Below are 27619 nucleotides of genomic sequence, written 5' to 3' on the forward strand. Positions count from 1 at the left end.
ATGTTATTGCAATTATGATCAATTATATATATTCATATTTGTTTGTATTCCTCTATTTTCTTATAGTTTAGCAGCCCATAGTTCTTTATTCTTTATATTAGAAGTCTATATATAAATATAAACAATTCTAAATTGAAAACAACGTTCAAACCTATGATTGCGTTGGATAAAAACCGCAATTTTTATACGTGTGCATGCAAAACAAATTTCTTGGTAGAGGGGTCTAAATACAGCACAAACAACATTTTCCAAAAGACCAAAAAAGTGAAAAAGTATATTTTAACAAAACGCATTTGACTAACAGGTCGAACAACAAATGTTCTTAAACCCTGCTGACTGCCATTGGCGATTGCCAAATAAACGGATCACCGATGTAATAAATGGATCTTAATTATAAATTTAATAATAAACAGAAAACAATAAACTTGCGGAAAAGATGGTATACCGCAAACAAAAGGTGCAAAGGTTTTTGCACACCATATCCGGATTTCGACAATTAATGTCTCTTCAGTGATGTTAGGAATCGAAACGGTATTTGGAAAGCCATACAATTTACCTCAATTTAGGATAGACTCTTGAATTTTGAGGAGTCAAAATAGGATGAACGGATCATATAAACCCGAAGGCAAATACAATACAAGCCCAAACGAAAAAATATAAACAAGTCTAAATTGAAAACAACGTTCAAACCTATGATTGCGTTGGATAAAAACCGCAATTTTTATACGTGTGCATGCAAAACAAATTTCCTGTTAGAGGGGTCTAAATACAGCACAAACATATATATATATAGGCTTCTTTTATATAAAGAATAAAGAACTATGGGCTGCTATACTATAAAAAATAGAGGAATACAAACAAATATAAATATATATAATTGCAATAACATTATTTTTTTTTAATCCTCCGTTTATTTAATTGTTTTGCACGTGAAGGAATTATTTCTGTGTAGAAAAACAAGAACCGGTTTAAATGAGACGATACTGACTCGGTATGTGGGCGGCTCTTAGCCGTGATAATAGCATACAAGTTTGTTTGTCTATATATATTCCTATACATAAAATAATTCTTCAAAAGTCAACATGATAGGCTTATATAGTTGAACAACTATGAACCTAACTAAACTCTTAAGGGACAGAGATAGTTCAGAAAGATTCATTCATTATACAGAAACGACAAAAGTTGTATTGACCACAAATTGAGTTATAATAATTATTTCAACCGAGCCGTACAGAAGACTATTTCGTCTACTGTACTAATAGATTTATACACAACACTATTTAGCCTGTTGCAAGGCAATGTCCCTATGCAATATACCCTCATTTTCCAGTGGTAGTTCAAATAGTTGAAATATTAGCCACTGGACGTTAAGCAATCAATCAATCAATTACTATTAACGTTTATTTCTTAGATACGGTTTTGTATAATAAAGCTATAAGAGAAAACTAAAGGTTAAGCTGGAATGAACACTATGAACGAGTTTTGCTTATTTATTAATAGATAAGACTCACTTTCAACGTTTGCAAATAACGTAGGTGGCAATTTCAAAGTGCGCCTGTCAAAACGGTATACTTTGGATGGATCGTGGGAATGTGTAGTATTGGAGGTGTCGTTCATACCGGAATTAGAAGCCTCAACGAGACGCTTTTACTTCTGTTCAGATTTCGTGCACAGTCGTACGTTAGGGAAACGGCTCTCCCTATTCTCCAGTCGATAAGATTATTAAATGAAAATATTACGGACGTGACGTTTGATAAACCAATCTATTTTACGGTAACCAGGAACGAATTGTATCACATCGAATCTGTTTTAAGAGACGATCATCTGCAAATATGTAGTCTAAAAGATGACCACGTATTTCTCTTGCTCAACTTTCGAAGGAAAGTCAAAAATCTATAAGAGACAACTACACACTCTCATTAGGGACATTATGAATATGTATAACTGCAATCTTTGTCGTAAAGAGTATGTGTGGCTGCACGATCTTCGAAGACATATAAGAAGTAAGCATTCTTCAGGTGAGCAACTATACCACCCAGATCTAACCCAGCAGCAGCAGCAACAGCAGCAGCAGCAAAAGCAGGAGGCTTTCGTGTTTAGACACCCTTTTACCATGATTGCGTCTGGTCCAACTTGTTGCGGAAAACTCATTTTATGAAAACTATGCTTCAACATATAAAAAGGCTGTGTAGTCCTTGTCCAGAAAGGATCGTTTGGTTGTATAAAAGGTGGCAACCTCTCTACGAGGAAATACAATGAACAGTGCTTCCACGCGTTGAATTCATTCGTGGAATTCCTTTTGATCTCGAAAGTGATGATTTTTTTCTATCACAACATTCGAAACATGATCCTATTAGATGACCTCATGTCGACATCGGCCAAAGACTCGAGAATAAATGATTTGTTTACGGAAGGGAGTCATCATAGAAATTTATCGGTAGTCGTTTTAAACCAGAATTTATATTTTGGCAAAGACCCAAGCCAGAGACGAAAGTGTCATTATCTCGTTCTCCTTAATAACCCAATTGATCGACAGCCAATCATGACTCTTGGCCGACAGATGTATCCTTTTCGAGCGGACTTCTTTATCCGGAAATTCGAAGAGGCAACGAGGAAACCTTTCGGATACCTTCTTGTTGACCTGAAAGCTAGAACCATCCAGATTGCGGACAGAGGTCTTGCAGATCTGTCGATGCAATTTCCGCGACACATAACGGAAAGAGGGAGGATAACCGTCTCTCCGATACATTTGAAGACAATATATCGGTATCGTCAGAAGAAGACATTACCGACGAGACAACCAACGCATCGTCGGAAGATGATGAGAGACGAGAAGATATCATAGCCTGTCGGGATTGTGGAGTAGTGTTTGCTCACATTCGTGGATTGGAAGCCCATAGTCAGCAAGGGTGTGGGAAGAAAAACGCCATTGCTCTTCCGATGACCGGGAAGGATGTAGAGGATGCTTTAAGCGGACTGCCTGTGACCGTTTGCCGTGCAGAAGACTTGCCTAGCTATGTGAGCGACAGGCCTAGAACGTTTGTGGTCAATACGGACAACTGTGATCAAAAGGATAGTCATTGGGTTGCTTTTTATTTTTCCGCATCGGGTCCACCCGAATTTTTCGACTCCTTAGGACGATTACCGGAAACGTACCAACGCTATTTTAGAAATGTACTCATCTTGAATGGACCGGAATACTGTGTTGTCGGCAATCATTTAAACCGATGATTCAGATACCTGTGGCCTGTATTGTATTTATTACGTCAAATTGAGATGTCGGGGACTCGAGATGAAGGACATTATACACAACTTTTCACCAAGTGACTTGATTAAGAATGACAGCAAACTCGTAGCCATATTTGGTTAAACAAAAATAATGATAAAAAATAAGAATTAACAAAAAAGAAAAGAAAAAAATCTTAAGCCACCTACATGGTTGTGTAGCAAGTCTCAAGTCCTGAACCAGATCTTGTATCTGGTAGTTTGAGAGAGATTTATCCGAAAACCACTTTCTAGAGTCACTAATAGTGTCCACCTTGGAGGGTAGCCTGATTCAACACTAGGGTATGGGGTCCAGGGTTTAAGCCCAAATATGGCGTCGGCGTCTAGGTCCGAGTCACATGGTCCAACCCTAGGTTCGCGTCCCGATTTCAGGTCCAAATATGGCGTCCGCATCCAGGTCCGAGTCACATGGTCCAACCTTAGGTTCGCGTCCCGATTTCAGGTCCAAATATGGCGTCCGCGTCCAGGCCCAAATATGGCGTCGGCGTACAGGCCCAGATATGGCGTCGGCGTCCAGGCCCAAATATGTCGTCGGCTTCCGGCGTCCGAGGTTTGAGGGTCGTACTGCTCGCCTATCACTACTTCTTCTATTCTTAATAGAATTTTTCATGGAAAAAAATGTCTTAAATGTAAAGGGTCGCCTTTCATAAAAGTTATATGAGTCTATTTGGTGTCTACGTAAACTAACATAAGTAAGGAAACGAATTAATGTTAAGTGCACTTTTTGCCGAAAAGATTTTAGCCCAAACCTATAGCTACATAAAAACCCCAATAAAACATACATTACAGTTGATTGCGTAAGAGTGTCATAGGAAATCTGTCCCCTTTTCTTTACGTCCTTATTTTCCTAAATTTTGTCCTTACGACTACTGTTTCTATAAAGGCAAATTGATCAACACTTTTTACCAAACATCATTCACACTACACTATCCATAATTTGCAGAACAGTCACAAAGCTGTGTTTAGATGAAGAGCGAATGATAGCACATACCGAAATAGTCTTCCAAATAAAGTTGACAAACACCTGGTTAAATATGTGTTGCATGTTCACCTTAATGTAATCTTACTTCTTACAACCAACACGACCTTTATCTAAGAGAAGTGGCCGGCTGGTTATATACATCGTATATAGTGACTTGTACTTCATGTATTAATTGAATATAGAATTATTCAAGCCCCGCTATAATGGAAGAATTTCATTCAGTTGATTCTATAAAAGGAAAATGGAGTATTTACCAAAGTTCTTTGACATGCATTGTTCACCATTTCCTGAAAGGTAAGAGGACTTTAAATTGTGTTACATAACATCTTTGTATCGTTGTTCTGTGTATGAAGTTTGACCGAGGCGAGCCATCAATTCTATAGGTTACATTTTTTCTGGTTTTGTTATTTATCATACAGTGGTATAAAGTTCTGAAGTGATGAAAAAGACGATTTCCTCGCACAATTGAAAAGCGAAAAAAAGCTGAAAAACCAAAAATAATTGTCACAGGTGTATATGAAGGTCTGGATGGGGTTTACCAAATAGAGAATATTGAGCAATAGATACAGAATAAAAGAAAAAATATATAATAATAGAGAGCAATAGACCAAAAAAATTCAAGATAATAACCAAAAACTACAAAATTTCCTTAAAATTACCAATTTAGTGGCAGCAACCCAACAATGGGTGATTAGATTCATCTGAAAATTTCAGGGCTGATAGAACTTTACCTTATGAACACTTTAACCCCTGTCAGATTTGCTCCAACTGCTTTGGTTTTTGAGATATAAGCCAAAAACTGCATTTTACCCCTATGTTCTATTTTTAGCCATGGCGGCCATGTTTTTTTGACGAAACAGAAAATAAAACACAAACTTTATTCTAGATACCCTAAGGATCATTCAGCTTTAGTTTGGCCGGTTGGAATTCGTTCAGTAGTTTCAGAGGAGAAGATGTTTGAAATAGTTTACACCAGACGGACGACGACGACGGACGCCAAGTGATGGCTAAAGCTCACCGTTCCTTTTGAACGGTGAGCTAAAAATGAATTTCCATTGCTTACATGTAAATAAATTATTTCGTTAAAATTTTCCTTTTAAAATAAAGGACATGGACATGTTTTAATAGGACATTTTTTTGGGGACATACCTTTTATTAAAGATATAAATACACAACTCTTAAACAATAATAAAACTTACCATTTCAATTTCCATTGTTTAAATTTAAATGATTTGATTCATTAATATTTTCCTATAAAAAAACGACATGGACGTTTTTACCTAGGAATATTAATGACATGGACTTGAATTCCTAGGAAAATTTGTCTGTGGACATGAATTACTAACATGGGACTAAATATACTAGTAAATTCTGTAACCATGAACTAAATATACTAGTAAATTCTGTAACCATGAACTAAATATACTAGTAATATGTGTCCGCCCGGACATATTTTAGTGGGACAAATTTATCTCTTACAATTACATGCCCTAAAATGAATAGTATTTTTTATAATTTTATTTCCATTGAATTAATAAGGAAGATCCTCATGTAAAATCCTTTGTTTTAAATACATAGGAAATTTGCCAGACAAAAGGTATAAACTATTTACAAACATAAAGTATTTGTACTTTTATACACTTTACAGCACCACCACGTGATATAGGCACCCCCGAAATATAACCATGAGAATGTTCGTCATGTATCCTTCTTTTTTTAATTTCATGTGAAAAATTTAAATCGGATAGAGATGCTCTCTTTGACTTCGTTTGCCATAAAATACCTAACTTTACTTTACTATACAATCAGCAAAAACTCATATATTTATTAAGCTGTGAAGACAATCAAGTTCTTAAGGCTGCTTTATTTATTCAAACCAATATGAGTTAGATATATATTTATTTCTCATATAAATACATTATATACTATAAACCAAGGGTCTAATTGTATCGTAATTATGTATGTATATTCTATGTATCTATTCTAATTTATCTTCTTTTTCCTTATACTTGTATTATCTTTAGCACTTGTGGGCCCTAAATATATCTTACCTTATCTTATCTGATCTACCTATCTATACTTAAAGAAAGGAATACAACTGTTAAACTTAAGGAAAATTTCAAAACTGATTTCATCGTGTGTTTTTTTTAATTGAAATAAAAGTTAAGGGGACAAAATTAAGGAGCATGTTAAGACACATAAAATATATATAATATTTGAACTCACCATTAGTTCTCCTTCTGAACAACCTAGCTGTTGTCTGAACACTGAAGATTTGAAGCTTTTTAATGTTTATGATTTCCGTATCAACAGGTTTAGGTATAACTTTATAGACTCTAATTTTATTAACCTCATTGGCCTTATTTTCAGTTTTTTCTTTATTATTTGCTGCTTGACTTGTTTTTTTCTTTTATGTTCCGTATCAAATTTAGTCACATTTATTTGGAATTTACCAAGTTTATTTAAGCCTAACATTTTGCGTCTAATTGATTCTGATGGAGCGTAAACCAGCACACTGTTCTTAAGTGGTTTGATCTCTATGGCTTGGTTATTGACACTACCTATCATTGTTATTAACAGATAGTGTAGCGAATTTAGTGTCAGCAACAGAAACTGTTTTGCCCTTGATTTGATAATAAGTGTTTCATTAGGAGGAAACACCTTTTGTTTGAAAATCATTTGATGATTCCGGGCTTTTTACTTTAGTTGTATTTGGGCTAAGCCCTTGCCCTTGCTTTTTTTGCGTACAGTTGTTGTTTTGGAGGTGAAGTACCTTGACTTGGTTTGTACGCTTTGGAATCAGGCGATTCCCCTTGTTGTGGACTTCTTGAGTCAATTTTCCTTTTGTTATTACCCATTTTGTTCATGGTAATAATTATATTACTTTTTTTTATTTATTATGTTTAAAACGCGAATTAAGATTTAAAATTGAGAATGGAAATGGGGAATGTGTCAAAGAGACAACAACCCGACCATAGAGCAGACAACAGCCGAAGGCCACCAATGGGTCTTCAATGCAGCGAGAAACTACCGCACCCGGAGGCGTCCTTCAGCTGGCCCCTAAACAAATATGTATACTAGTTCAGTGATAATGGACGTCATACTAAACACCAAATTATACACAAGAAACTAAAATTAAAAATGATACAAGACTAACAAAGGCCAGAGGCTCCTGACTTGGGACAGGCGCAAAAATTCGGCGGGGCTAAACATGTTTTTTGAGATCTCAACCCTCCCCCTATACCTCTAGCCAATGTAGAAAAAAAAACGTACAACAGTACGCACAGTAAAACTCAGTTTAAGAGAAGTCCGAGTTCAGAATAGGAAACAAGAAAATAAACAAAATGACAATAATACATAAATAACAACAGACTACTAGCAGTTACTGACATGCCAGCTCCAGACCTCAATTAAACCGATCGAAAGATTATGTCTTCATCATATGAATATCCTGCACAATCCCTCCTGTTAGGGGTTTAGTATTATACCATCATAAAATATATGAGAAGAACATAACCCGTGTAATGCCAGCAACTGGTTTTAGAATAAATATGTTTAATTCCGATGCAAAGACCCTATAAGTGAATCAATATTAAAGCCAAAATATGCAATCTTTAATGACCTGACAACAGTATCGTAACTATATCCCTTCTTAATAAGTCTGTTTAAAGGTATTGTTAGCTTTTGAGGTGAATACTGACATGTTTGTGCTTTGTAAAAAATATTACCATAAAAGATTGGATGTGAAGTACCCGAACGTATAAGATGTCTGCATGTTGAGTTATATTTACGAATGATGTCCTTATACCGATGATAAAATTTAGTAAATGTTTTGACTAGTTTATGATATCGAAAACCCTGGTGTAATAATTTTTCAGTAGTACATAAATTTCTCTCGCTAAAATCTAATACGTTGTTATATACACGAGCGAATCGTACAAGTTGAGATATATAAACACCATAAGATGGTGACAAGGGAACGTCACCATCTAAAAATGGATAATTAACGATAGGAAATGAAAAATCATCTCTTTTATCATAATTTTTTGTATTAAGCTTCCCGTTAATGATATAGATATCAAGATCGAGGAAAGGACAGTGGTCATTGTTAGTATTAGCTTTATTCAAAGTAAGTTCGACAGGATAAATTTCTGTAGTATACATACTGAAGTCGTCATTATTGAGAGCCAATATATCATCCAAATATCTAAAAGTATTGTTAATTTTTTGTATCAGATGTTGTTTCGATGGGTCTTTGCTGATTTTAGTCATAAATTGTAACTCATAACAATACAAAAACAGGTCCGCAATAAGTGGTGCACAGTTAGTCCCCATTGGAATTCCGATAACTTGACGATATACGGAATCTCCAAAGCGAACAAAAATGTTATCAAGTATAAATTCAAGGGCAGATATTGTATCAAAGCATGTAGCTACTTATTGTTGTTTAACTTAAAATAAACACCTATTTAATTAAACTAACAGAAAATTATAAACTTACTAAAAAGAAAGATAAATTATATAAATCAAAAATTATTTATGTGCTAATTAAACAATTAAACTCAACAGACCGTAATCTTCTCCTGTATTAGCTTGATATCGGCACGAACGAGGCGAACTCGACGACGGCAAGCGGAGGAATGTGATGTGATTGGAATTATACAGGCTTCTGACTTAAGTCTTGTGTATTGTTTTGTGGACTGTTGTTTGACGTGTCACAGGCACACATAGAATGTGGCGGGTTTTAATGCATATACAATGACAATCAACTCTCACAATGTTACAGAAAGATACTCTGGCTTATGCATTGACAGACAATAACACTTTTATGGGTTAAATTTGTCATGCCATTGTACAATAGTGAATACGACAGTGAATATCACAAACAAATCTTTCGAGAAAAAATATTTGTAAGTTATTAAGAATTCATAACGACTAATTGTAGACTAATTTTTGCTACTGTTCCAAATCTCTTTTCAAAAGCAGATCACAAAATACCACTATCGTATTACAATAAATATATTACAGAAATAAATGGATTAAAGTGAAAGTAACATTTCCTTCCCGGAAAGGATTTATCCCTCAAATACATGCATGTTAAGACGTTACTGTTGAGCATATTATATATGATACATCTGAACGATGCGATATCCCCAATATACATGTGATGTTTAAAGCACGAAAAATGAATATTGATATGATATATGTGTGTTGTTGACGAATAAAAATATCATACAAATGTATATGTAAAAGTGTGAATGTAATAAATGGTCAAAAACATACGAATATGTGCTGTAATCAGTAAACGTGATAGATTGAATATATATATTTTAAAATTATTTGACATTGTGTAGAATGTCGACGAAGAAGTGGTGAAAATGGAATAAATGAAGTATTTTGAAATATAGGATTAATAATCTATAAATATTGTTGATTTAGATTAGTTGAAGATGGCATTTGTTCTAAAAGGTAAGATAGATACATAGTTTGATATTAACACCTATGCGTAGGCCTGAACCATTTTTTTTTAAATATATACTGCTTTCCAGTATGTTCTTTTTGACCGGGCCTGATTTGTTGGTGTTACGTCTTACAAAACATAGGCGGACCCAGGGGGGATCTGGGGGCACGCCTCCCCCCCCCCCCCCCTTCGTGGGAAAAATTTGGTTGATTATATAGGGAATCACTGAAACATGACTGGAGCGGCCCCCCTTAGGTCAGTCAGCGCCCCCCCCCCCCCCCTTATGAAAAGTTCTGGATCCGCCACTGAAAAATCTATCCGAATTATTTTTGAAAAGAATTCCGCTCAAGCAGGTGCAAGGGGCCGACTTCAAACTTGCAGTGAGGTGAGAGGTTTTTTGCTCCGTGTTGAAGGCCTCATTGTGACTTAGACATGAAGAACAGCAAAAAAAGCGCTGTTCCTTTATTGCCGTTTGTGTGTTTCTTGCTGTGCATGTAGTGATTGTGTGTCTTGGATTGATACCCCATATCCTTTGTTTTTATAACATAAAAGATTAATTTTCACTTAATATTGAAAATGAAAACGTACAATAGTATAACCTACAAAATAAACGGTGCCCGAGTGGTACATGTATAAGTAGTTCATCTACACTAGCTTGTAAGCACTTATGTGAACTCGAATCCCGTTCCTGGCAAGGTGCGTTCGCTTCCAATTTCATTGACTATGATTGCCAGTTTTCTTATTGAAGGTCGGTTGTAACAGTTCTCTCCGTGTACTGGCCGACTTCCTCAGCCTATTAAAACTGGTCACTATGATTTAGCCAAGTGTGCTAAAAGTGGCGTTAAACACCAACAATCAATCAACCAATATTATATATTAACCAAACATATAGTATAGACTTCACTGATCTGATTGTTTTAAGATCTAAATTACTTTATATGGTCGGTCCAAAATACCGAGGCTCAAGCTTAAGTTAGATTCGTTAAATGGTTCAGCTCAAGGGAAAAGTGGTGAAATAAATATCCAAATGGAATTTGTCAAGATTAGCTTGCATTTTATTAAATCCAAACCAGTCAATTAATTGTTAGGATATATATTCTTATATATATCTTTATATATCTTATCTGCATGCTTTCTGCTTTTGAATAAATGTTAATTTATGCATGTGTTATTTATATTCGGTAAAAAGCTCTCAAGAGCTTAGATTCGTAATGATATATGTGAAACGAATCAAAATAAAACTTTCGTATCGTCTAGTGTAGATATTAGCTTGTCAAAATCAGGACTATATAACGATTATGTGTTGGCATCTGCGGTAGTTTTCATGACAATGTCCTCTGTTTAATAAAATAAAAAAAACTATTGTTTATAAAACCGTTCCAACAATTTAGCGGAATGTTGCCCGGGCACTTTTATTTGTTCTATTTTATTTGATAGATATGAACTTAAAAGGAACATTGAATGAGAATAAACACTGCAAAAGGAAAGTTTGTCAAGTAAAATAACATTAGAAATGCAATCAAAAGATTTGGAGAGGCACGGCCCAGTAAAAACTGCGGCTATGTAATGATTATTATCATGGGCCTCTTTCCAATCCTCTAAACGACTAAGTAGTATGGTCTGACGTACATGACCTCCTCTAAATGCACACACATATGGATTAAAGATTTGATAAAAAATAAATCAGACAGTTGAGTTTCTAATACCTATTCATAAAACTTGGGAAAAGTAGAACACTAACTGGGCTATAATTATATATACTTTTTTTGTCATTATATCTTATCAAGGATTTGTATAGTAAGACCATACAAATCCTTGATCTTATTAAAGGTGTAAGACAAGGGGACAGTTTAAGTCCTACTTTGTTTAATTGTTATATTAATGGTTTACATTCAATTTTTGATGAAACTTGTATAAACCCTCCAGTTCTTGATACTTCAAGTATCCAAACTCTCAGTTACGCAGATGATTTAGTGTTACTGTCTGAGACACACCAGGGGCTTCAAAATGCGTTAGACACACTAATAAATATTGCATTAAATGGCAGTTGAGTGTAAATACAAACAAGACTAAAATTCTAGTTTTTCAGAATATTTATAGAAAGTGGGGCGAGTTGGTAAACAAGAGGGGCGATTTTTTAAAAAGTGGGGCGATTTGGTGAAGCGATTTGGCAGTGGGGCGATTTGGTGAAGCGATTTGGCAGTGGGGCGAGTTGTCTTGCTTCCATTTTAATGATATCAAGCCAGTCCCGTTCAAACTATTATCACGTGGTACAATTTTCATTTACATATTATGAATATTAATTAGCAAAAGTACTACTAATTTCTGGTTATGTCATTTTTCTTATGAAGTGGGGTGACTTGTGCCTCCTTTCGTCGATCTGGAAATACACCAGAGTCAACAGATAAATTTTGGGACAGTTTTATTGGAGGACGTCGTTGTGCTTTGCAACATTTTGGGGTTTTGTCATTCTCTGTATTTGACAACTTCCGGAAATACAATAACATGTGTAACATGAACTTTTAAAAAATCTTGTAAAGAAACATCGTATTTTGTAAATTCAAGGTGATTACAAATATATGGAATGAAAGGTTATCGAAAAAAAGAAGTTAGAATTAGTTTGAGGCCCTCAAAAACAGTTTCAGAAATTTATTTTCATATCCACCATACCCAAACGTCAAAGCGCGTAAATGAAGAATTTTATTTGACAAATATGGCCGTATATCAGTATTTTTATGAATACGTCGTAGTAACCAAAACTGGCTTAAATAAAACGAGATGAAGGCGCTGTCAATTTATTGACGGTCCGCGAGAGCAGATTTAAAGCTCTCTATTCTTGTTGGTCGCACAACGGATAAGTTTAACTCTCTTATAATTTATTTCGAGTTTTATTTCCAGTATTAACTGTTATGTAGGTTCAACCGTTGGATTAAATCCTCATGAATGGGTATTACCCCAAGGTATATGAATTATACCCTAAAAGAGGTATCGCTTTTCAGTGATAAAAATAAAAACTTTGGATGATTGAAAGTAATTAACATTTTAGCTGTGATGGTTTTTCTTGGTCTTGCTGATTTTAAATAATCATTTTGATTAATATTTATTCAATGAGAGTACAGGCAAACCTGCACCCTAGAAAATTTTCAAACAAGGTTTGTTTGATTTCATTGTAAATTTTGTGGTATAAACACATTTATTAACACAGCCATAGTCAATACCTCATGGTGACCCGGTAAACCTAAATGTTTGTACACATGAACCATAAACATGATGGTTGGTACAAAAATCTATAAACTGAGGCTTCAAGGTTGGACACAGGCCCACCAGCCCAGGCTTGTAAAAATTCTTATAGGCCTGTAAGAATTTTTACTACAGGCCAAAAGCATTATGTTTATAAAATTTTCCAAAAAAATTTGCATACAGCCTATGGCTTGCTGCTAAGGTCATGCTAAAGAGATTGTTTGTTTCCCCTAACCCTGCCAAAAAGATTGTAAACGTAAAGTAAGGCAATTCTAGCAGCCAAAAATATTGTAGCTACATGTATTGCTGAGCCACAAATCTGCAGAAGCTTTTCAGTCTGGAAATGGATTTTTTCTTTTCTCTTCTTTTTATTAACTGTTTTGAAGTACAAATGAAGTTTACTCACTAAAGGACCATCAGTTAAGTACAAATGCAGTAAGTAAATTTTATTTAGAGTCTAAATAGATATCAGTCCTGCTAACATGGATTAAGTAATAAGCAAAGATTTGAATCTCAGATTTGCCCTCGAAATTTATTTTAAGTACTTTTATCAGTCTGAATTGATTGTTGACAGATAATACACCAGATGTTGTAAATTAGATTTATATTGATCATGTTGATTAAAGACCTTCTGAGATAACAATTTGTTGTTCATATAAGATATCCTTAAACTTTACATTGATTGATTTTTTTTAAAAACATACGTCAGTTTTTCAAGGGGAAAAGTCATTAAATTGGGTATAAAATAAGGCAAACAAAATCACTGTAGAGTTAACTCTATAGATGTGTATTGCAATTTATATGGCCCTATATGTTGTGATTTTTCTAAGCTTGTTTGATTACAAAAAGTGTTAAAATTATGGACATCATAACATGTTGCCTCACTCATTTATCCCTTATGTTGATAAGATACAATGTATATACCAACAGAAACTTTTACAAGTATTCCACCCCCCCCCCCCCCCCCCCCCCCTTATACATGTATCATGTACATGTATAATGAACATGCAGAGATCACCACGCTTAGCAAAAAGAGGGGGATATTCACTTCTTGTTTCTGTATATAGATATTATGTTTTCCAGAAGATACTATCTTGTGTGCTTCATTGTACTTTCCATATTTGTCTTCTTTTAAAATATATAAATCTCCATGTTTTCAGCAATGGTAAAGAGATCAGCATGGGTCACAGGTCCCCCTCCAATGAATCCTTCCAAGAGATATGTCAACCCTGGAACCGAAGACCAGATGGTAAGTATATATCAATTAAAAATAACGCTTTATAAATTCTGTGCATCTGAAGATGATCAACCTCCATAAGGAACGCTCAATCCCAAAAATTTGAAAGCCTGGGATTTACAAAATGTAGAAATATGTAGAAACTTTAGTAGCTACATTTATGACCAAAAAGGACCTTCAATGTAAGAGGAACAGCCAAAGTCATCTAAGGTCAATTAGGACAATAGGGAGTTGGAACCTTAATTCACATTGAATCTCTCAACACAAGCAGGAGTCCCATTGTCATTAAAATGTTATTTTTTTTCTTTTCCAAAGGGAAAACAATTGAGTACTGTGCTGAGATTTCTTAGTAAGAAAGATTGTTGATATATTTAAATACATATATTAAGATGGAATTTGATGACGTTTTGTTCAAAGAATTGATCTTTTGCACATCAGTGTATTTGTAATATGAATAAAATGGTTGAATACAAAGATTTTAGATGTTATGTACAAATTGAGTATTGTGCTCAGAATTCTAAGTAATAAGAAATGTTGATATCTATATAAATACATAAGATGAAGTATAATGACCTTCGAATATAATGACCTTGATGACATTTGTTGAAAGAACTGATCTACATTTAATCATTACTTATTAGCACATTTGTAATATGAATAAAATGGTTGTATACACATGATACATGGATTTAAGATGTACATGTTATTATGATCATAATGAGATTTATAAGTTACATTCTTGTGGTTTGTATTCTTCCTGTTTACTATCTATAGCTATTTGCATGGTTTCCGAAATGACAACATAAGTTTTACACTTATTATGAAGATAAAACAAATAAAATAGTGCAGGTAGTAAAAAATATTTTCAAAAATTTTGACCTCGAGCATGACTGAAAAAATATTAATTATTGAAATGTGCATCTGGTGTAATGATGAAGAAAATGTTTGTTTTTTATGATAAAGCTTACACTGAATTACTGCTGTTACTTTCTCTTGAAAAAAGTAGAACCTGTATTAACAAAAAAGACTAACAAAAATACCGTACTCCAAGGTAAATTCAAAAAGGGGAAGTCCATAAAAACTGACAAAATGGAACGTTGGACTTATATCAACCAACAGAACGAATGGAAAATAAGTTACCTGTATAACAAAAAAAACCAGTGAAACTTGATGGGGAAACAATGAAAAATATGAAATATAAATCTTCTTTGTTGATTTTCACATTTTGTAAAATTTCCTTTCTCATTGGTCTTGAAAAGCATGAAAAGTAATCATATGACTTGTTTCCCTTAAAACTTGTCTGATTAGGTCATATTTGCTTTGATTGTACCAGTACTTAATTGACATACATTTGATTATCATTAGCCAATGCCATGATTACTATTGCTGCCTGTAAAGTGTTTCCTAAATTGTAAAGGGTTACCTAAAAATATCAAGGGAATATGCTTTTCTATTAGCTATATCACAATCAGATGCCCAAAGGGTGTTTCACAAGGGGTATTAATTTAAGTTTATTACAGACAAATGGTAATGTCATTTTATGACACACAAATGATGATAATATATGAAAATTACATACATTTTTGGGTTAAGATTGCATGAAATTGCAATCAAAACCCTATAGTACTGACTGATATCTAAATCTTCCAAGGTTTATCACTACCTTTGAGATACACAAAATATAGTGCATTGATCATAACATTCTATACATCCTATCCAGAAATGTATCAATGAAATATATGCTCAGATATTCAAGTCACAAAATGAAGTTATACTTGTCAAGAAAATTACTTAACTTTTGCAAGGTGCAGGAATCTAATATCTTTTCTAAAAATATCATTGATGTCATTGTTAAAGTCATCCTTAAAAATTGGAGTTATCTTCATTGTCCAGAATTGTAGTTGAATCAACTACAACCGATGCTTTATACAATGCTATATTTAATTTTACTTCCCACTGATAAATTAAAGCAATCTTTACCCTTCAGTGCTTACAAGCACTTTGATTACTGTCTTTGAGCAGTTTTTAGAATAATATCATAAAGGAGAAGGCCCAGTAAGACCCCTTTTTGGCCCCAAAATATAGCAGTTTTACAAAATTGTTAAAATGTAAATTTTTAGCTATTTATTGGAAAGAAGAATACTTCTGTTACTTAAATATGGGCTGTTTTTGACAATACAATGCACATGTATCGGGTATTAGCATCATTAAGTCATGCTAAATTACTGAAATCTTTGAAATTTTAGCATTTTGGTTAATTTTTAGACGGTTTCCGTCTTAAATGGAAGTGGCCGCATTTGTGTTCATTCTTAATATTTAAATGCAAGTTGTATTTGATGATAATACATAACATATATAAAGGTTGAGAATGAACACGGATGCGGCCACTTTCATTTTTGACAAAAACCATCTGAAAAGTGACATATTATGGCATACTTGATAGATTTTTCATATTTAAGCTTGAATTTGAGCGTCGTTAATGACTAAATCAGTTCAAATCTTTCACATAAACTAATCGAATCGACTGAAGTAGACACTTAAGTGTTTAAAAAGTGTCCAAAATCTTTCATCAGATGAACCTGAATTTTGAGGCCAAAAACGGCCCTTACCAGACCTACTCCTTTACTATCTTTATAGGAAAAGATGCATGAGACAGAGCTTTCCTTCACTAACATTTTTAGCTCAACTTGCAGCAATTTCATTTCCCATAACTGAAGCATATTGCAATAAAAATATTGTTAAATGTATCATTGTTGGCATCAAAATCCTTCTGAAAATATTGATTTTGTCAAGATTTTGCCTACTCTCTTTTGTATTTGGCGTGTTTCAAATGTTCTCATTCAATTAAAAGCATAGTTAGAAAAACTAAAACTTTAATTTATTAGAAAGTATTTTCAATTTCATTTCTTATGGTTTAAAGTTTTTTTTAATTTTTGTATGAATAGTTGTAGAATAAACTCAGTTCAAACTCTTATTCATTTTTCTATGAATTTTGTCTACAGACAGGACATATTTCTCCTTTCTATAAGATAAAGATCTATCTTATTGTCTCACTTTGACAGAGTAAAAAAGCAGGGCTTAAGGGTGCTGTTTCTGTTAAATAGTAAAATTGGAGATAACCATGTCACAATTTTTTTTTTTTATACTTTTCAATTGAATTATCTCCCTTACCAACTTATGATCAATATGATGAACAAAATGAAAGTTGTGTTACTAGATACAATGTACATATTATTTACACCATTCTTTTTAAATATATTTTCAGTCAATAGAGGGGTACAAAAAGAATAGATGGAAACTAGCTATTGCATACTTTTTATACATACTGACTGGTGGATTGTTACGACTGGTTTTCTACTGGTTACCGCACTGGTTACTTAAATTTACTCATGACAAGTGCTTCCTACATCAGGCAGACTCTGTATTATTACAGGTAGGTATTATATCTAGGTCATGTCAGGAAATGGACAAAACAATTGCCAACTCATTATACTTAGTTTATGATCAGAAATACAAGTCTTCTGTCTGTGATTACCTATAAATCAAATTTGGCAAATTTGATATGCTCATATTATAGATTTTCTTGTTTTGAAAAAAGAGAAAATTAACAATTGACATCTTTACATGTACAAAGGAACTAGAAGAATTATCCGAAAAATCTGATCTAAGTTTCTGGTTTGATTGTTTCCTTTCTAGGTGACAAAATTTAATTTTACAAAGCGAACAAAAATATGAAACAAATGAAAAACAACTACTTTTACAAACTTATTTCAGATATAGCTATTTTTTTTTTACAACACATAACATTTTGCTGATCATGATGCTGACTTAAATGCTGAAAACAGATTGCTATTGCCAGAATATCAGATATAGTCTGGTTATCAATATTATATGTAGCAGTATATTCAACTGATCATAAAACATTTGTGGATGGATAAAAATGTACCCATATGTTTTATTGGTTTGGTGACGAATTATACACATATTTGACATATAATTTTAAATGCTCATTTATATGATGTTAACACTAATTGTTAAAAAAGGCTATTACATCAGCTGTTACTGATAGAAATTGTGTTATAATTTAAAACAATAATGATTCTTTTTTGCAGGACCAATATTTACAGTGGTTTGTTTCTAGAGTTATCATCACAACAAAAGATGGAACCTGTGTTAAGATTGTCAAGCCATCAGCATCCCTAATCTTTAGACCTAAACAAAGAGACAGGGAATTAGAAAACATGTCAAGATACAAGGTAGTTTATCTAATCAACATACACTAGTAAAATGTTTCAACATGATCAAGTCACTTATAACATTCATTCCTAAAATTCTCGTTTGATGAATTTTGAAATAATTTTAAAGAAACTAAGGTTACAACTCAATCAGACAAAGCTAACCTTAGATGGATTTAAATATCTTTTTAGGTCCCCTTTAATTAAATAACTTCTGACCTATTCAGATACTTGCACACACATGGCTTTTAAATTTTGGGGTTTGAGCTTCATGATGAAAGTAAATCCAGAAAAGCACTTCTTAGCAAATTTATTAAGTGTTGTTCTCATTTTATGAGTGAACATTTTAATGCTTGGTTCTAATAAGGTAACATATCTCTTCAAAATACACCAATCAATATGCAAAGTATCAACATGATCCAATACACTTCAGAGAAAACTTTTCTATTTGGGCAATACAAGGTAACCTTTCTCCATAATATACACCAGTCTTAAAATATCAAATATAATTCAAAGTTCAAAATGTCATATTTTGGGCTGTTCATTTCCAAATCAGAAAGACCACTTTAATACTGAAGTTTTTGGCCCTACATACCCTAAATAGAATTAAAGATATCAAAAATTTATTATAATATATTACATGTATTATAGGTCAGTATATGAAAGAATACAATAAGAACAGCCATATATACATATTACCTTAAAGTTTATTTAGAAAATCAAAATAATACAGTTGACTGAAGAATCATATTCCTTAGGCCAATAAATAGGAATTTAGGCTTGATAAATTAGTTAAATATTTTCATTTAATTTTATACATATGATCTCAATCTTTTCAGTGATTATCAGAAAGAAACATGTGGTATGGGTTTTGCTCATTGTTGAAGGCCTTTACTATTTTTAAACTTATATGTCATTTGGTTTCTGGTGGAGAGTTGTCTCATTGGCAAAAGTACCACATCACATTATTTTTATATCCTAAAAAAACAAACCATAAAACTAATACAAAAATATATATGATCTTATGACCGCACCGAGATGCAGAAAATATACTGAATGTGCTATGTTGTCCAAAGTAATTTCAGATATCACTGACACTATAGGATTAGAAAAAGTACTGTTTCCTTAAGATTATATCACAATATTTATAAAGCATTCTAATATAAAATCTATTCAGATAGACCAAAGAAAAATATATAGCCTCATGGTACCATAGTTAGTATTATTAGGCCCTTGGGAGAACACTATTGTAAAAAACTTGCTAGATATTTTTGGCAAGTTGGAGCTTTCCAGCAGTCAGTATGCTCATCTACTTATTGAGGCAATGTTATGATCTCTTGGTATTTATCTTTGATCAGTTTGTGTATTTAGGTTTCTGTCTCATTGACATTTTCTTCTACTCCTGAATTTATTCACACCAAGTTTTAGCTTATTTCAACACATTATTTGTAACATTTTTGGAAAATGACGCTATCAGCGGCATGTTTCCGATACCATTGACCAGAACTAACGGAAGTTGATTATGCCTCCGCCTACCGCACTCGGTTTCATATTTACTATTTTACATACTAACTGGAATCTGCTTGTATTACGCTACACTCGAACAAAGTCTTTGTTAAAGTGTTGTAGTCGGACGGGAACCAGTTTACATATGTTATTTTATTTACCAAAAAGATATCTTGACCTGTCCATATGTTTTTTGTTATTAAATGGTATTTGGAGCTATCCCTTTGTTATATTTTTCATATATATTTATTCGTGCCATTTCAACTTGTTTTAAAAAGTTTAAAAAGTAATAATCGGAATCATTTTGATATCCATTGGATAGAAACTGGTCTTTATCAAGATTTACGAAGATTTTAATAATCGGAAATTAGTAATACCAGAGACGTATTATATGTCTCTGGTAATACGGTTATACCCACGCGGTGCGTATGAATCTTTGTTCACAAAGTTATAGCAGCAGAGTCTGTAACTGTATCATTATTAATTAACTACACTGTTATTGTACTTAAAATGATGAAAACTGCATATGCAATATAAGATGTCAACTCGGCCAATACAGATTTTTTTTCCGTATTGGCCGAGTTCTGATCCGGCCAAAACTGGATTTCGGAACGTCTCTAGTTTTTAGATCGTAAGTCACGATAAACTCAAACTGAAAGTAAACAGTTGTTTGTACGACGCAGTTTTTATTTACTCACCATAAACAAGCTGAAACGTTCAGTATGGCATATATTTTAGGTTAAAGACGGTCCCATTCATTTGAAAAGCATTTTGAAAGTAGACGATGGAAATATTTCAGGTTTAGGGAACGAGTAAATTATCACAAAGTTCATTTCTTGACGACCTCATAATTTCATCATGTCGATTTTTACTGTTCACTTTCGCTTCTCATGTTTTGTAAACGGTCTTTTATTTTTAAACCCGAACCAGGCATATGCATTCTGTAATTGCGCAAATCTTCGTTCTTTGGTCAATTGGCTTATGGATAGTTGTATCAATTTCAACTCTTACATTATTTTTTTTTTAAATATATTTGCATAACACATGCAATGGCAGTACCTTTCCAATTACTATTTATGTGTTGTGTCTAAATTAAAGTTGTAACACTTTATAGTGACTGGAAAGGGTAGAAAAATTCATCAGATGAGAAAAGGCTGAAGATGCATGGAAATGGCACCAAATCATTAGATATTGCATCTTATAAAAAGAAACTGAGATTTGGATAGTTCCACTTCAAGGTAAAAATGTTTATCTCTTGTGAAATGAAATAAAAAAATATTGTAACACTGTAGTTAATTAATAAAGATACTATTACATGTATTTCTGTATTGGCCTTATTGTTGGTCCTCGGCCAGCAGTATTGGCCTTCGGCTTCGCCTCGGACCAATACACCAAGACATGGACCAATAACAAGGACAATACAGAAATACTTACGCAATAATATTATAGAATGACAGTATGGTTCAATAGCGGGAATCAGCCCCTCAACTACTTTTTACATAAATATTAACTTCTGGCTTCAACTCCTTGTTCGTCTTGTCTGGAGATCTTGTTGTAGTTCCAATTGGGCAAGCATTTTAGAGACGTATCCCATCCATCCTCTCTTGACTTGTAATTTCTGGTGATAGATTTTGCCGCTTGACGTTGTATCTTTTCAAGCTTGTTTTTTTTTTTTGTTACCGTGTAGGGGTCCCATACTATGGCTCCATATTAAATTGTAAGATCCATTCCTAAAGGTCTAGATCATTGTTCTAATCTGACACAAATTTCAATAACTGGAATGCTACCCGAGTTGAATATATGGTGACCTACTAGAACAGCATTATCACTATTGGAATTGTGTTTAATACCATGATTGTTCAATGTCATTAACTTAAATGGAGACAGACATTTGACCTGAAAGGTGGTGTGGGAGTGCGAAATCAAAAACTAACTGACTATAATATATGGTTAAAGAATGAATATCAATTACATGGGTCAACATGGTCAAGGGCAGAGTTGTTATGAAATAACAATATGGCAGAGAAGTGGTTTCAAGTTTCATATAAAGCGACCTGACTGACATGAAATAAAAAATCAAAGGAGAATCCCTATTTGTCTAATCTTCAAGGTGAAATAAAACTAGTAATACAATATTATACTATTGTCTAAATCTACAGAAATATAATTTGCTTCAAGTAACAGAAATAACTAGGTCACTAGTAACTTATTTAATGAGTATGTGGGGTATAAGAGCTTGATAACAACAGGCTCTTCATAATCATTTGGTTTGAAAAGGATACTATAGTCTATATTCTTGATTTAGAAAAATGTAATTGCAAGACAAAAATCACATTACTTAGAATACTTTAGATCATTCAGGTAGTCTTTATTTATATGTACAAAAGAACAGCCAGTAGTCATTGGATATTGTAGATCATTCAAATAGTCTTGACCTATTTATTAGTACAAAAGAACAGCCAGTAGTCATTGGATATTGTAGATCATTGTGGTAGTCTTGACCTATTTATTTATAGAAAAAAACAGCCAGTAGTCATTGGATACTGTAGATCATTCAGGTAGTCTTGACCTATACATTTGTACTAAAAAAACAGCCAGTTGTCATCTTCACATAACACACACATATACGAATATCAATTATATGCTTATGAGACATGTTGGAATGTTAAACTAATTACGGTATGTGAAAATCAAGACTTGCATAAAAAATATCACAATATTAGAGACAGTGGCGTCATTTTTCCTCAGAGCTTTCAGCTCTTTGATTGTGTTTTATTGTTATTTTCAGGAAACAACAGAAACTTATGAGAACTCTTGTAATTACAGTTCTGTGAGTATAGTTAGACAGGGAACATATATTAGTGTAACAAACAAAAACAACGAAATAAGTTTGGAAATGTGTATCCTAATTTTACTGAAGTATTTTAAATATTAAATAATTCTTATATGATTTGCATATTTGGGAACACATTTATATGATTGGTTGAGAGGGCTTTCTGTAGTGGCTCTTGAAGTTATTTATTTTTGGATAGAGGACGTTGACAGAACTAGTTTTTGCAACCGAACAATATGGCGGTGATAATAACACAAACCGGCTCGATGTTAAAAAATTATTATTTTCACTTTGTGTACATCGTTAACATGTTAAAAATGATAAACACAAAACATTCATTTGAATGATAATAAGACATTTTTGTAGTTAATTTTTTATCAGATCGCAAATTTCATGGAGTACATTTTTTTGCGTTAACCAATAAATATGCATGCGCCAGGCCAATTCAATGACACTAGTATACAAGTTAAGTGTGATAAAGGTTGCGAGTGAGTAAACTAAATTCCGTATCTCCGATTTTAAAGAACTGTAAGGATTAAACACATTTTTAAAGAAATATATTGGTGTATAAACTGGAACAAGTCACTCACAAATATATCATTAAAGTCCTTCAGCCTTTTATGTGTTTGTGAGTGACTTTGTCCAGTTCGAAGGGCTTTTATGATATGTTTGTGAGTGACTTGTTCCAGTTTATACACCAACAAATTCCTTTAAAAAGACGTTCAATCCTATGATAATGGCTATTCCAGAATTTACTGTATGCAGGGTTTGGTTGAAAGGCACCTTATATAAAATTGTATGGGTTGGGGAGAGAAATACCTTTCTACGCCCACCCCAAACCCTATACATATGATTTTGACATAGCCCTAATGCAATTTTATTGATGTATGCTAGGTAAAATGTGAAGTGTGTTCTTTATTGGCAGCCTGTATCTAACTTTATCTGTGATCGTAGAAATTTCAAATTTATAATAGATATAACAATATTAATTGTTGTGAATTTATGGTAGTATAGGGACATTTTAGTATGGCTTGACATTTAAAGTTTATCTGCAATTCCTTCGAAACAGCTTAACTGAATTCTAGCAACCTCCTGGAGGAATTCTGTTCACTTTTCAAGTGCTTATCTGAAATACATTTACTAAAGAACACAGTGTGAACAAATATTTATCTATATATGATGCATTGAGATTGAAGTTCTACCGTATATATTTCATTTCTTGAATTTTTACTTTATGCAAAATTTATATTTCTATATTTGTTTTCAGAAGGATGATAGTTTAGTGAAATATTTTATGGTTAAGAAGGTCAAATATGTCTGGAATACCGAGAAATCAGATTTTTTAAAGTTAAAGTAAGTATATATTCATAGAATGTTTACCAACACTGGTTTTGTAATATGGAGTTTAAGGCTATATTTTTTTAAATATAAAACTTTAACCTGTGAAGGTTTTTTTGTGCAAGTGTATTTATAAAAATCATTAAAGAAACTAAGTAGAGATTTGGTTAAGAATATTTCATGTTTCTCTGAACAATATTATGGAACCCTATTATATTCTCCATATTTGAAAATACCAGATATGTCCAATAGAAGACAAATTAGAAAAAACGTCAACCCTCTATACTCTTTTTCATGATATTGTCCCTATCTGAAGCATACATGAAGGCAAACAACATCTTTGGTCAGAGTTATACATTTTACACTGAATATTTATGAATTATCATGCAGTTTCTGAATGTTTGTGTGCCAAAGTCTTCAATTTTTTTTTTAATTCTGATTGAACATCAAAAAAACTTATAAATACAATGGGTATCTCCTAAATAACATAATTTTCAAGAAGGACAATTATAACTATATAAAGAAAATGTTAGTTAAAATTTTTGTTTCTTTTTTAGTATCAAGTTATCATAAATTTCTGTACTGTTTTGTAGTAATTGAATCGGGAATGAAATTTGAAAATTCCTTCAAATTATTATTTTAGTAAAATTGAAGTAAATAATATTGTTTCCCTAAAATTAAGGAGACATGAAGAATTCTACAAAAGTATTGTTTTCAACCATATTTCTTAGGTGCAAGTTTTTTTTTAAATATCCCTTATAAGCTATAGGGGAAAATGTCTATTATCAATGAGATTTCAGATTATGTGGTTCAATAATATCAAAGCATATGTCTAAAACACATTGGTAGTTGAATTGCAAAAACCTTTCATTCCTTTATAACTTTGGCATATAGAATAACTTTACATTTTCTCAAGATATAAAATTATTGCCAAGCATTTCTATCCTGTTTCAATCCAAGTACAACATGACAACATGTGCAAATATTATTGTTTTTAGACAATGTACGATTGATATTTATACTGCAATTTTTAAATTGTTCCAAATAAAATATTTTGTGTAGAAATCAATTTTGAATTTGAATCAAAGGATGAAAAAAATTAAATGAACCTGCATTCTTTCATGGCATTATACATGTAGATAAAACTCTACAGAAACTTATTATAAACAAGGCTTTAAACAATCAGTGACTGTAAAAAGCAGAAGTTTATATGGTCAATGCATTTGGCCCAAGCAAATAGCACAGTTGCAGGATGAATATCTGTTTTGACTATTGTGGTAACAAAAGTAATGTTGAAAGATAAATGTCTTCGTATTTAACTAAAATATTTTGTATTAATTATAGAGGACTAGATGAAAATATGTGTTCATTCTTCCATGAATCTCAGGGACTCAGTTATACTGACCAAATCAAAAGGTAAGTTATTATTACTAGCTTAAATCTTTTCACAGGTTGTGGTAGGAAAGCCTGGAGGTCTGAGTGGGAAATGATTTTATTCTTACTTCTGTAGTTGTGGGAAATAATAAAAGTTCTGTTTATAAATAACAAGGATGATTCTATTCTGCTTTCTGCTATGGTCAATAGGGATTTATTTATTATATAAAATAGGGAGATGGGGTGTGTTTGCCAACGAAACAACTATCCAAAAGTGACAACAGGACAAGAATTAAAAGATTTTTTGATTATACAAAGTGATGGGCTTCTTTTCAGCTGTTTCCACTTTATATTTTTGTGAGGAAAATCATCCATGAAATTAGATGTGTTATGATTGCCATTTATACAACTATTAATCCAAGACCTATAGATGAGAAATAAAATAGCTGCACTATATCTAAAGACTGTTAAAATAAGAAAGAGACAATAATTTAGCTATCTACATTTGGTTGGCTTATATTAGATTCTATTCCACCATCTTCTCCAGTTACAAACAGTACATGTAAAGATGACAATTATTTTTGCACAATATTAAAATTAATGTATATGGAAATATAAATTTGAACTTATTTTTTGCATTGTCTTGCATATCTTAACACATTGTAAAATTCATTTATAAAGGACTGCCAACAAATTGAATAGGAGACAAAACTTAGATGCACTTGCAATGCTACAGGAATGATATTTCATTTTATATAATTATAAGACCAATTTAATTAAAAAATAGTCAAAAGATGATTTTTGTTATGTTAGAGATTTTTTTAATCAACTTAAGAGTTTAATACAGTAGAGCTATTTTTCGCTTACTGGAAATAATGACAGACACATGCAATATAATTAAATGCCATCATTATGGAAATTGATGCAATGAAATAGCAATGCTTTGTTCAATTAAAATCAATTTTTCAAAAATAGAATTAAAAAAAAAATATATATAAATAAAAATAAGGAGATGTGGTATAATTGCCATTGAGACAACTATCCACCAGAGTCCAATGACATAGATGTAAGCAACTATTGGTCACAGTGTGGTCTTCAACAATGGTCACTCCTGGTCATTTTGCAGAAGCAAAAGAAAAAACCGACAATCTCAACCAAAATTGTGTTCTTTTATTTCCAAGCAAAATGAAGAAAAAATAAGTGAGAGCAACATATTTGAAAACAACTGTTTTGAAAGAAATAAGATTTTAACTACTTAAAGAAATGTATTTTTTCAGGAGGGTAGTTTATGGAACTAATTCCATTGCTATACATGTTAGTCCAATTGTTGTTTTACTATTTAAAGAGGTGAGTGCTTAAACTAAATAAGCAAACAGTTGCTAATGCATCATGTAATAGTTAATTATTTATACCAGAAAGAAAGAAATTGTTTTGAAGAAAGCAGACTATTAAGTTAGTTATTGGTTGATTAACTACCAGCTTCTAAATTGTATTCTAAAAAGAACCTAAATGTAATTGTATGTTGCAGACTTTCCATTTCAACACATAAACAGAAAACTTTACTTGAAGATATTGAAGTAAAATCTTGATTTTATAATTTTCACCATTGTCTTCATTTCTCCAAACGTTCAGTGTTTTAGTATTGGTCCTTTAAGAATATGAGCTATATGCTATTTGTATCATTTCAAGCATTGTACCATTTTATGTGTTCTAAGTGTTCATGTTTTCTTATGAAATGAGATTTATGCTGTTATAGTTTCAGGCATTTACTCCATTTTTTTGTGTTCCAATTTTTATCATGAGATGTTTGTCTCAATTTCAGGTTTTCTAATGAAATGAGATACATGCTGTTTGTATAATTTCAGGCATTGTCCCAATTTTTGTGCTCCAAAAAACAAGTTTTCTTATGAAATAATGAAATAAAGAACTTGTATCATTTCAGGTATTGTCTGAATTTTTTGTGTTTTATGCAACAAGTTTTCTTATGAAATAAGATATATGCTGCTTGTATAGTTTCAGGCATTATCTCCATTTTATGTGTTCCAAGCATTCAGTGTATCAGTATGGTTCTCTGATGAGTATCAGTGTTCTCCCCAGGATTTTTGGATAGCACCAGGGTAATGCGTGT

General features: G+C 32.6%; 1 protein-coding gene across 2 annotated transcripts in view; it reads left to right on the forward strand.

Annotated features, from left to right (window-relative positions):
* The first annotated feature begins 9578 nt into the window (after positions 1-9578).
* LOC127719796 (polyamine-transporting ATPase 13A3-like) overlaps positions 9579-27619 on the forward strand; it is a 58059-nt gene continuing 40018 nt past the window's right edge. Inside the window, exons 1-8 of one of the 2 annotated variants that reach the window (XM_052226067.1) lie at positions 9579-9736; positions 14129-14217; positions 17471-17638; positions 18318-18461; positions 22735-22776; positions 24047-24132; positions 25462-25533; positions 26769-26838. In XM_052226067.1, coding sequence (XP_052082027.1) covers positions 9718-9736; positions 14129-14217; positions 17471-17638; positions 18318-18461; positions 22735-22776; positions 24047-24132; positions 25462-25533; positions 26769-26838 — 690 coding nt within the window. In that variant the 5' untranslated portion in view covers positions 9579-9717. Of the gene's footprint in view, positions 9737-12232; positions 12337-14128; positions 14218-17470; positions 17639-18317; positions 18462-22734; positions 22777-24046; positions 24133-25461; positions 25534-26768; positions 26839-27619 lie in introns of those variants that run through there. The other variant, XM_052226068.1, reaches the window with a different exon arrangement.

This window comes from Mytilus californianus, unplaced genomic scaffold (assembly GCF_021869535.1).
Source record: "Mytilus californianus isolate M0D057914Y unplaced genomic scaffold, xbMytCali1.0.p SCAF_11, whole genome shotgun sequence".
NCBI lineage: Eukaryota > Metazoa > Mollusca > Bivalvia > Mytilida > Mytilidae > Mytilus > Mytilus californianus.